General features: G+C 38.9%; 1 protein-coding gene across 3 annotated transcripts; it reads left to right on the top strand.

Moving 5' to 3' along the window:
• The first annotated feature begins 1,065 nt into the window (after nucleotides 1–1,065).
• On the top strand, nucleotides 1,066–11,598 carry zgc:162780 (uncharacterized protein LOC555377 homolog). Of its 3 annotated transcripts, none has more exons than XM_038720126.1 (7): nucleotides 1,066–1,147; nucleotides 3,241–3,381; nucleotides 3,503–3,663; nucleotides 4,588–4,804; nucleotides 7,473–7,576; nucleotides 7,880–8,017; nucleotides 8,235–11,598. In XM_038720126.1, exons 2-7 carry the CDS (start codon nucleotides 3,271–3,273, stop codon nucleotides 8,329–8,331), a joined length of 828 nt encoding a protein of 275 aa, XP_038576054.1. In that variant the 5' UTR covers nucleotides 1,066–1,147; nucleotides 3,241–3,270; the 3' UTR covers nucleotides 8,332–11,598. The 3 variants fall into 3 exon arrangements, with proteins under 3 accessions (XP_038576054.1, XP_038576056.1, XP_038576055.1); XM_038720128.1 differs by having other exon boundaries at nucleotides 1,098–1,147; nucleotides 3,246–3,381; XM_038720127.1 differs by having other exon boundaries at nucleotides 1,112–1,185.
• The last annotated feature ends 1,046 nt before the right edge of the window (nucleotides 11,599–12,644 follow it).

Below are 12,644 nucleotides of genomic sequence, written 5' to 3' on the forward strand. Positions count from 1 at the left end.
TTCAGTAAGTAGACGGCAGCTTGGCACTGCTGAGTTTGGATTGCACTTGCTTTCACAATATTCTCTTCCGTTGCAAAATGTCTGCATAACAAAAACCCGGAGTAAATTTCTGCGATGTTCTTTCTCTGCAAAGTTGTATTATTTTTCTATATTCTTTTTATTATTCTTATATAACTTGCATTGTTTATTCCATATCTCTCTATATATAGATTTATTTATGTCAGCTGAATTTTTGTCTAAGTGTAGCACCTTATCACCAAAGCAAATTCCTCATATGTGTAAAACACTACTTGGCAATAAAGCTCATTCTGATTCTGATTCTTTGTGCAATGTAAATTAAACTTAAGTAACTAATGTGAATGGTTTTTTAGTAAGAAATTGAAGGTAAGCAAATCTGTCCTGTAAAAATATACTGTAGTTATATTTTCAATAACAATAATGAGAAATAAAATTATTTTTACATAATTCAGACGTTTCTGCCACCTACCTAATCTTTTTTGGCCTATTTGGAAAAAGATTACACTTAATTTATAGGGGTTTTGCATCCCTAGGAGTTGTAGTGTTAAAATAAAACAGCATGACTCTGACCTCTGATTATTAGCATTATTAGTTCGTTCTGGGGTCTTATCAGGTGTAAGATCACCATTAAATGTGTAAAAATTTCATTATCAACAGATGTCCTCTACAAAGTATGACTGCCACTTAATTACTACCTAGTACCTGAAGTTAGTGCATGAAGAGTTTGTTGACAAATGAAAAGTTGGATAAATTAGCAATAAAACACACCTTGTTCAATCCAATAAACTCGACGGTTTTGCAGTTACAGTCTTATTTGGTATGGTGTGACTAGTAGCTCATGGTAGCTAATGTTAGCAAGCTTTAGATAGATGTGTGAGTGACACTATTGGGTAATTTTGCCGACTTTAAGACTCTTCTCTACGTGTTCTCATGGGTTCAAACTAATAGACGAGGATCTCCTGTGGTCCCACGAGATAGGCCCCACCCCCCTTATGATGTGATTGGCGATCCCGTGGACCCCCGCAATTTTCATTGGCTCTTGGAGATGTCAATTCTGATCACGCGGAAGCTTTTGCGTTGGCTTTGAAGTGTTGAAGAAGACAGTTCTGCAGCAATACGCACCTTTGAAGTAAGAACATTATACGTTCCTGAGAATTGCATGCATCTGTGAGTCATAATAATGTTGTGCAAACTTCTATAACAATATTCTATAACATTTGGTTCTGTTTGCATTGGAAAATGTTCTTGTGGGTAGCCTTGCGGTTCATATGCATAAACGTTATGTTAACTTGGTGGAAGCTCCCTCTAATTTAACTAAAGCCGTCATTTTGTTACAAACCCAGGCTTATTTCTTTACGCTTTTGTTTAAGGTCTTAATTTGCTTTTTGCGTTTTAGTGGACAGAAACCCTTCCTTTCTTAACAAGGCTTTTATTGTGAAACTTTTGCAGGAACGTGTTGTGAAAAACTCATCTAACTTGCATGGTTCCCATACGGTACCTGATATGTACCTACTGCCATCTTGTGGCTTTTTACGTTACTACAAAATACAGTTTGTGCTGAGATATTAAGGGACATATATCCATATTTTAGGTGACTAAAATACGTTTTACTCCTGAACCTGTCAACAGCAACAGCAGTACATTGCTTCGCTTCCGTGCAACTCTCTGCCTCTCCAAGCTGAGGACGCACGACTGCCAGCTACTGCAGGAAATACACTGAATGTGGATAAAAAAAAACCAAATACAAACGCACTTAAAAAAATCCCGAACTATTCCTTTAAGACAGTTTACTATTAATAAAAGTAATAATCGAGGGAATAATAGTCATAGGCTACTGTTGGTGAGTTTACTAATTGCACTTGAGAGCCAACAGTGTAAAATGAAAGTTCATATGAACCTTCCTTACAAGGTCAAATAGTTAATGTAGCCAACAAAAACACAGTGGAGACATAAAGACACCTTAATAAAGACAATTTATTTATTTCCACTTAGTAGTCTAAATGTTGACAGAGTGGCATGACTTCATATCCTTTACTGTATTTTGCTTGTCTTAAGTATGCTTCAATTTGCAGTGAAACTTCAACCTCTCAAAAGCGTTTCTCAACAGAACAGCCGATCCCTTGTAGCCTTAAATGCACACTGAGAGGTTACATAACTGGGAAGAATAAAGTCTTTTGAAATATAACATGCCCACTGTTAGTGCACAAAAGGGTTGCTTAGTTGCTTTGGTTTAAATGAAAAGGCAAGTTTTTTTTTTAGCCAAGCCCATTTACTTGTTATAACTGCTTCAGACGGCAGCCTGGCACTGCTGAGTTTGGATTGCACTTGCTTTGTGCAATGTAAATTAAGCTTAAGTAACTAATGTGAATGGTTTTTATAAAGAAATTGAAGGCAGACAAGTCTATACTGTAAAAATATCGAAATGTATGTAGAAATAGAACGTGCATGTGAATGGGTATTTATAGCAATATTTTTTCATATTGCAGAATTTTCTAGCACCTACCTAATCTGTTTTGGCCAATTTGGAAAAAACTTGACACTTAGTAGTCTAAATATTAAAGACAGAGGACTTGGGATTACAATTGTATGGCGACTTAATCCAAGAAATAGACTAAAGTCCATTACGCTTGCCACCACACCAGGGCAACACATTTATACAATGGCAATGAGTAACAAACAGCCAATGGTTTACAGAGTACCATGCGATTTATAAAATACAAGAAATAAGCCAATAGGTTCGGACAGCGGAGTGCTGTACATGTGATGGTAATACCACACGTGGACACATACCATTCGTATCTGACCCACATCATCTTCAGGGGATTCAACTGGTTCTGACAGAAACACTAACCATCAAATGACCCGTACGCTGGTCCTTACTCACACAGACCTTTGAGCTGGACATTGATCTCCATTTTGACCCAATTGGCATAAATGCGTTCAAAACATAGCAATAATTATGTGCAGCATAAACAGATGGCACATCATATAAAGACAAATAGTTTTGGAGCTGTCCCTTTAAAGGCCTCATTGTCAAACATAGCACGTACCAGTGGAAGTAGTGGGACCTCCCAGTTCCCAGGCACCCCACTGTGTGTGAGTGACTGCTTGCAGAAAGGAATGCACAGTCTTTTGAATGTGGATGTTAGCTTCTCTTTTCTATAAAAAAAACCACAAGATTTCCCAAAATTGCTTTCATTTCTTTTTTTGAACTCATGCTAGATCAGCTGTTCACAGAAGCGTCAACTAGTTATGGCTTACCGTCTGTTTGAAGGCAAGAAACACGTTTCTTCCTACTGGAAGTATAGGATCTCTCCACCAGACCATCTGATACAACAGGTGATTGACTTCCTGGAAAAACAGGTGAGTACAAGTGGATAAATGGTGGTGGCATCTGTGTACACTAACTCGTACGTATTGTCATTGGGTAATGGCAAAGCTAACTTTACAGCAATGTCATATAACATGTTAAATGTTTTGTCAGAAAGGTCGTCCCTTTGAGCTGGCTGTGGATGTGGGATGCGGCTCAGGACAGGGGACAGTGCTGCTTGCCAAACACTTTGCTTCTGTGGTAGGGACTGACGTTAGTCCGGCCCAGCTGGAAGTGGCTGTGCAGCAGGCCAACAAGCCGAACATTACCTATAGGTAAGCATGGACCAACCAAGAGTCACAATCATCTTTTCATTTTCAACATCCTTTTAAACTTAAGGTCTATAAACAAAGATTTTACATAAGATGCAGTGAGACGTTCTAATAACATGCTTTACAGTTGTCTCAATTGTTCAGCTGTTCAGCTCTGAAAATCTGGAAAGCTACTTTATTAAATGTTGCCAAAGCAGAAACAGTGTGAATGCCAAATGTGCCTATTAATTTTTTATGGGCGAGCTGGAGATCCGGCCGTGTGGTGCATGATGGCGAGTTGACTGACCGTTTGCCGTATCTGAATTTGCATAAACACGACTCCCTGTCAACTTTATGGAAATTAGTTTGTCCAGTGCAAATCATCAGGCTTATGAAACTCAGATCAAACTTTCAAATTAGGCAGTGCTGATAAAATATGAATCAATGTTATGTTACTGCATTGTCTGTTTCTCAAATGTTTTCAGAAACTTATTTTAGTGCACTGCTCTGATATGAGAAAGTATCTGACCTGGCCACCATCTACAAGTAAGCACCGCTCAACTTGTAGTTTTGTCACCTGCTAGCTGGAGCGTTCGTTGGTTTGGCGTGATGTGTCTCCAGCTTTAGACTGGGCCCAGAACTTTATTGCGGCGCCCTGACACACGTTATGCAAATAGACGTATTTGACGTATAATTGAATCATACCAGCCCTACTGAGCACTAGGCTGAAATTTACACAGCACGTTTAAGAAGTGTGTAGATAATTCAAGAGCTAGTACCTGGAAACCTCCTAAACTTTATACTATCAGCAGCTGTGTTCTGGATCAACATCATGACCTGTGTATGCTCATGTTTGAATTGAAAAAAGCTAGGTGGTCCACATTTCTGCTCCCCTGTTCTTTAGCAGTAGTCAGTTTGATTTTGGTGTTCTTACTGTTCCATCTTTAGACAGAGTGTGGCCGAGGAGCTGCCTTTTGCTGACAGCTCCGTGGACCTAATGACAGCCATGTCTGCCTTCCACTGGTTCGACCGACCACGCTTTCTCCAGGAGGCCCACAGAGTCCTGAAACCTCATGGCTGCTTGGCTCTGCTCAACTACACCATTGACATGGAGCTCAGCTACCCTGACTGCTGCTCGCATGCACTCAACCAAGTCTGCAAAGAGGTGAATATTTACCAGACAAAAGTTATTGTGAATGTGCACTGATACAAGGTTGTTTATTACACATTATACAGCACGACGCTGCATAACAAAACTAAATTTGTAGTTCCTTTGTGCTACACATAAGTATTAAAATATGGAAACGTATAAAATAAAACAATACAGTTATTTATATACATATATACAAACACGAATACACCCAAACATTCCACAGTGCATTTTTTGAATTTGCATCTGGGTTGAATGTGAACTGCAGCAACCAGATGATAACATGAAAGTTTCATCTTCACAATTACCAGTGTGATGCACCCTTAGCCACATGTACAGACTGTTTGCCTGTGAAAATAGTTCTGTTTAGTTCCATGAGCTGATGGATGATTGATGGCCGACAATCTTTGACCACGTAGCCCTCCACCATTGTAATGTTGTGATTTAAAAAGGTGCATTCATGATGACTTGAGAGATTACACTGCCAACATTGTTTCTAAAGTGATGAACACATGCTTCAGAGACCAATTGATAGTCAGTCCAACTGTTTTAAGTTTTAACTTGTGAATTCAAAGAAAGACCTCCTTAATTTATACAGCAGGGACACATACTTTAGAGGTGGTGTCACCTAGAAATAAATTCTTGACAATTAATAATGGGACATCTCCTGTAAGACCTAAATTTAAATGAACCAACTTTTAAAATAAAAAATTCTATGACAGTAGAAACCAATTCAAGTCTTGATTTTAAACTCAGTTGTCAGCTTTATGGTGAGTTTCCCTTGTTTTTGTTATTGTAATAAAGAAAGAAAAAAAACATTGCACAGTAGATGTTTGTAGATAAAGCACAGGTGTTACTAATAATTATGTCTCTGTTCTATTCAAGTGTCAGTAAGTCATGACAGTGTGACAGTAAGCCAGCATGCATAGTACCAGGACGCTACAGCCATCATTAATTATATATTTACACTTATGAGACTGTGACATGTCTCCTCTGAAGAGGGCCTACTAACTTTCATGTTATCATCTGGTTGCTGCTGTTTACATTCACCCCAGGTGCAAATTCAAAAAAATGCACTGTGGAATGTTTGGGGTTTGTACATATGGGGGTTTACGTATATAAATAACTGTATATACTGTTTTATTTTATTTTATATGTTACCATATTTTAATATAGGTCTACACTTAATATGTTGTGTGTGTAGCATGAAGAAACTACAAAATTCATTTCGTTATGCAGCCTTGTGCTGTATAACGACTGAGAAGCATTTTCATAGTAAATTAGTTACCAAACTGATCTACTGAGCTAAAAACTGCAGTAACCTTGTTATAAAAGCTGAACACACAAATAAAATTGATTTAAAACAAACAAAAAACTGAATCACAAACAATAACGGTCCCTCTTCAACATTAGACAGGCGCTTCTGAGACAAATACATGTTTACACATGTATTTTGTACTTTGCCTCTGCTGGGGTTTTGTACAAGAGTATCAACATCGCCATCTGCCTCATCTGCCTCATCTACCTGGGAGAAACCTTTTTCAGTTCAGCTGCTGTAGGGCACATACAGGTGCATCTCATAAAATTAGAATTTTGTGGAAAAGTTCATTTATTTCTATAATCTAAAATTATTAAAAAGTGAAATTTTCATGTATTCTATATCAATTACACAGAAAGTGAAATATTTTAGTTTTTTGTTTTAATCTTGATGACTACAGCTTACAGCTCATGGAAATCAAAAATCTCAATCTGAAAATATTGGAATTTTAGAATAAAGAATGTATAATACAGAACTGTCGACCGGAGAAGAGCATCTCTTTGTCTGGTTTAGTACACACGACAACAATCATGGAGAAAACGTCTGACTTGGCACTTGTCCAGAATACACTCATCGACACCCTCCACAGGGCGGGTAAGCCACAGAAGGTGATTGCTGAAAGGGCTGGCTGCTGGATCAAAGCATATTCATGGAAAGTTGACTGGAAGGTTAAAGTTAGGGAGGAAAAGGTGCACAAGCAACAGGATGGCTGCAGCATTGAGAGGATTGTCAAACAAAGCCGATTCAAGAATTTTGGGGAGCTTCACATGGAGTGGACTGAGGCTGGAGTCTGTGCATCAAGAGCCACCAGCTACAGACGTGTCCAGGAAATGAGCTACAAGTGTCGCATTGCTAGTGTCAAGCCCCTCCTGAACCAGAGACAACGGCAGAAACATCTTACCTGGGCTAAGGAGTAACAGAACTGGGCGTTGCTCGGTCCAATCTCATGTTTCCTGACGGCTTTTTTAAAAGTTATGTCATGCATGCCACAGACTCTTTTAAATGTCTTTCTAAACATTTCAAAGGAAAAGCTCTCAATTCAACTCGAAATAACGCAATGCTGCAAAAAACTTTCTTGTGCTTTTATTTTGTAGGCACAATCACTTAAGAAGAAGTGATCATGTGAGTAGGTATTATTGTATTTCAGCACCAGCTGCTATCAAATGTATGTATATAGGTAGGTAAGTATGTATGTAGTCATTTGGACCGCAGGCCGCCTCTTGTCGACCTCTGCTGTAGGTGAAACCAATGTAAGACGATTTTGAACAAGAGGCGCAAGGAGGCGTCACGTCGGCCCCTATGAACAGGCACTGCACTTGTCATTAAAATGATGAAAACAAACAATCTATCTCTTGGTTTTATCAGTTTTATGCAGCCTTGCAACATTACCGCAGTCCTCACCTTGGCCCCAGCTCTATTGTGTTATACCGGGAGGCCTATGAATCCATCCCTTACCCTGACAAGGAGTGGTGAGTGACAGCAATGCTTTATTTGGTCAGTAATCATTTTTAGATTCATGGGTCACAGATCTGAAGCTATCAGCCATCACCCATTTTTAGATGCTAGTCTTTTTCTTTCTCCATATAAAAGGTATTTTGTTACTGCGGTTTGTAATTGCTTAACACTGTCATATCAAGGAAGCAATGCTACAGTATTCTCCACAAACTAAAGAATAAGAAGTATTTGTTCTGGAAAAATTTGTATGATTTGATGTGTAGTCACATGTACAATAGGTACATAGTGAAAGTGTGTGTGTGTTTTTTATATTGCAGGCAGGAGTGTGTGTGGGTGAAAATGCCCATGCCTCTGTCCAGCTACATGGGCTTGGTGGAGTCTTTCTCGAGCTATCAGGCTCTGCTGAGAGATGACCCGCAGAAAGCCACCAACCTCTCCCAGGACGTCTCTCAAAGGTCAATGTCTAATGGTAGCATACATAGTGTGAAGTATGCATATCACACACACTACGCTACGATATCTTGTAAAATTAATATAAACAGTGCACAGTTTTGATTGATTCAGTATTATGTGTTACGACCAATATGCAAATTAACCTGGTAAACGTAAGTTTATTGGTTGCTTTTGATGTGTTGGAGCTAAGCATACTGTCTCCTGTGTTCCTCTCCCCAGGTTGATGTCCATAATGAAGGTGACCTCTTTGGAGACAGAGGTGGTGGTGGCTGTTAAATATTATTACCTTCTGGCCTGCAAACCTCAGGAAACCTGACTCCTGCCAGCACTAACAGTTTCAACCAAGCCGTGAATGTGCAAGCCCCCCAGTATTTGATCAACTTTTCTCTGAGAATGTTTTCTCTCTCTCTCAGGACAAGTTCGTGTGTTGGGTGTTTGTTACATAAGCTTGAGCTCTCTGCTTTGCCTACAAATGCCACTTATTTGAAAGGAATAGTTTTACACTTTAGGGAACGTGTTTATTCGCTGTCTTGCTGAGAGTTAGATGAGAAGTTAGAAACCACTGTCCATCTATTAATCAATCAAAAAATCATATAAAATAATACTGTATAATATAATATAAGCCTACCAGCTCCTCCAAAGCTCACTGATTAAAACATTAAGCCTATATCTTTTATCTAATTAATCTATACAAAATTATGAACAAAATTATAAACACACATTTTGGAGAGGCCTTTTATTGTGCACACCTGTGCAATACCCATGCTGTCTGATCAACATCTTGATATGCAACACCTGTGATGTCGATGGATTATCTCAGCAAAGGAGAGAAAGTCTTAGATCTTTGAGTTCAGCTCGTGATGAAGGGGGGCAAAAACAAAAGTGTTGAGTTTATAATTTTGTTCAGTGTATGTAATATTATACCTATCAAACTATTGCTTTAAAGTTACAGCAAATACTGTTTGTTTAAAAAAACATGCACAAATATGATGTATATTTACTCTTCAATATCTGCATCTAGCTTTCCTGTGCCTGCCTCTGTGCTGATACTGTGCTTGTATGTTTGCATCATATTACTGATTTGTACACAGAAAACATGTGTGCCTACATGTAGTATACATATAGTAGCTACACTTAAATGTTGTAAATGACTTCCCCACTGTGAACAAGTTTAGTGTGTGGAGAAGTCTGTCTTACAAAATACCACTAGAGGGAGGCATTTGATAAAAAGTTTATTATTGGCACTTCATGTGGTATATTTTATGGGTGGAGTGGTGGAGGAAGTAAACAGATCCTTTTCTTAAGTAAAAATACTAATACCACTCATCGGTATTAGCATAAGCTTTTTGTATGCTTTGTTTGCAAAGGTAACTAGTTACTAAAGCTGTTAAATAACTGTAAAAAGTACAGTATTTCCCTCTGAAATGTAGTGGAGTAGAAGTAGAAAGTGGCAAAATGACTCTGCAGTACAGTTACCTCACATGTGTACTTAATTACAGTACCACTTGGGGCTTTCACATCAACATATTCATGTATCACACACACAAAGATATTGTATATAACAATCATGCCATGCTGTGTGTCTTTTTTCTAAACAATACTGCCACTTTCTTGAATCGTCCTGTGGAGTATTTGAGTGACGAGAGGCAAGAGTGCACTGTGTTGGTGTCAGAGCTGAGGCAAACTCTGCTGCTTTCTGCTGCAGAGAAAAGTCAGGCATGAGGAATGAGACTTGTCATCACTCTGAGACATCCTCAAACTTTCTTGTCAGGCTTGAATGTCTCATCAGAAGCAGGGCTCCTTCACAGTCAGCCTTGAATGTTATTTCTTCAGGCTGTCCTTCTGATTCCTACGATTCTTGTCATCTTCACTCGCTTGACAGGCAATTCTAAGGCTACATTTACACAGAAAGGGTCGGACTGTTAGCCCGTATCGATTTATCTTATCTGCTGTTTACACCTACTCTTAAATGTGAATCATATTCAATTATTGTGGTTTATAAAAGTGGTCTGCATGTGCAGGTGAATGAGTACAGTATTTCCCTCTGAAATTATAACATTACAGACAACTTTTTAGTCAGAGGATCACTGAATAAGTAAATTTGGCTGCTCTCAGTAACCACATTTAGTCTGAATTTAGGTTTGGATTTATACTTTTCTTCATCACTTTTTTTTATGTTCTCACAGATTTCACACCTTTGTCCACATGGCCTTAGACGACTCTACAGCTTATCTGTGACAGCTATTGTCTTCTCATCTGACACTTTAGCACAGGAGCACCAGAATACTCCTATTGTAAGATATCTTCTTCTGCACAAATACGTCATTTATTGTAAGTGGTGATTCCTGTAATTCTTCATCCTCATTAGTCGTGTGTGTGATGCTTGCCATGGTCACGTCAATGTAATGGCATCCCCCCTCTGTTTTCACACCAATGTGGAAATGCTCTTGGCAACCCTTTTTCCACCACTGGAAGATCTGCTGTGACAGAATTCTGCACTTTTATTCTTCATCTTTCTCACAAACAGAACCATGCAAGATGACTTTACCTGTGAGGTCCGGCCTCTGTTTTGGCTTCTGAATCTCAGTCCGTGTTGGGGACATTTGTTACAAACACACATTTTAGTGTTGGCAGTGCGGAAGTGTTCCGCCTTCAGTCGTTTTAGTGCTATTGATAGCTGCAGGCATGACTTGAGTCCATGACCTGAATCTGACTGATGCAGGTGTTCTGAGTGGGCATGTTTGCAAGGCAAATCTGAGCCTTTTATCTGTTGAGCTGTATGATTCATTCATATCTCCAACAAACTGTGTGCTATTATCTGGAAGATCATTGATGGGAAACATTACTCAGCACACGTTCTGCTTCAAGTCATTTGTAACCTGTTTTTGAAATGTCTTTTCATGATGGGATGCTCCCTTTTAAAATACAGTGGATCAGTCTGTCTCAGACTTCACTTTTATACACTGACACGCGCACGCACGCACACACACGCATGCATGCAATGCAGTGTTATAAAACAGGAGTCACATACAACCCCAACGTCCGCCACAAAGGATTATCAACCAAGCACTCATATTTGAATATACAAATATGAGTTAAAACTCATTTGCATACTCATTTGTATTAGGCACAAGAAATGTCTTTCCTCCTCCTCCCACATTCAAATTGTGTCTATCAGAGAGAGAGTGAGAGAGACTTGAAATAATGTTTCTCTGTGACAGAAGCAAATAGCCTTCAATGATGCCAGGCTGATAGTAAGGTGTTTGCTCGGTACATTCAGAGCATACATTCAGAGCGAGTTGGACTGACTTCAAACCAAACGAACTGTCAAACAGTGAGCATGTCGGGTGTGTCTGCTATACAGATGTTTCAATCCCTTCATTGAAAGTGCTCACTGCATCTGTGCTAAAACTAAAAGCCCAACTTGACTACTGTGGACATTGAAACATGAAAGAAACATTCCGAATAAACTTTATTTAAACGTAATGATATGGCACGAAGTGAATAATACTCATGTCACTCAACTTTTGCATCAACAAAGCGGATATTCTAATAAATTTCAATAAAAATGCTTTCCCTGGTTCATTGTGGACTGTACTTTCATAACAAGTGTAACAAGAAGCAAAAAGACATTCCTCCCGGGATTCAATACATGAGTCACCTGATGATATAAGCTTTTCATAGCTACAAGCCTGTGACTCTTGGTAGTTGTGTACATTTCACATTACATTGCATTTCCACATGCTTGAGGACAGTACAACAAAGTGTTGGCAACAACTTGTTCTTACTATCAAGTTACACATTACATGTCTTTCTGAATATCAACTCGGGAATGTACATCAATTCTAATGGGACCCTGAGGGAAAACGGATGGATAGGAGCTACTCATCTAGCAGCTGCCCTGTAATGTGTTAGTAGCGGCTATAAACTGTATGTCTTCTTCTGACTTGACAAATGAGCGCTTGGTAGATGTTAACCTGATGCACTTAACTCAGATTCTTACCGTTCTCAGAGCCTGCTTCTGCAGTTAATTTAACTCACATTTAATTCAACTTCTAGTAACTACGGTTAAAAAAACCTCACTATGCCATCATTTAGCACTACGTGTTCAGCTTACACAAAAGTAATTCCTTTTCTCCAATTTATTTCAAATGGAGTATAGTTCTTGGTTTTTTATAGTTAGAGCAACCAGTGCAGTGGCATTAACGTAAACATGCAGTATCAGATGGGATTTACGACATGTGCATTAGTCATGTTGCAGAGAATTTTTCCCCTTATACAACAATAAACTCATATTTGGGTCATGCGGTCCAGCAGGGAGAGCAAAGCCCCCAGTGTAACACTTTATTTTTACATGATTAAGATTACAGCCACTGGGGCTGCTGTCACTGCTGCTGCAGCCTGATCTCAATTGACAGCAAGATGTCAGCTTAATGTAAATACAGAGGAACTAGTGGTATAACACTGATTATTTACGAAAATAAATTTAAGGAGGGTCGTAAGTCAAACATTGAAATAATAAAAAGTGTTTGTGGAAATTATTCAAATGTGAGCAAAACTTATGACATCCCAACTGCTTCAGCACAAATGATTAAATGTTAGCATGCAAGAGAGCGAGCATGGTAAACA

The sequence above is a fragment of the Micropterus salmoides genome, unplaced genomic scaffold (assembly GCF_014851395.1).
Source record: "Micropterus salmoides isolate LMB-PRFRI ecotype aquatic unplaced genomic scaffold, ASM1485139v1 Ms_hic_scaffold_15, whole genome shotgun sequence".
Lineage (NCBI taxonomy): Eukaryota > Metazoa > Chordata > Actinopteri > Centrarchiformes > Centrarchidae > Micropterus > Micropterus salmoides.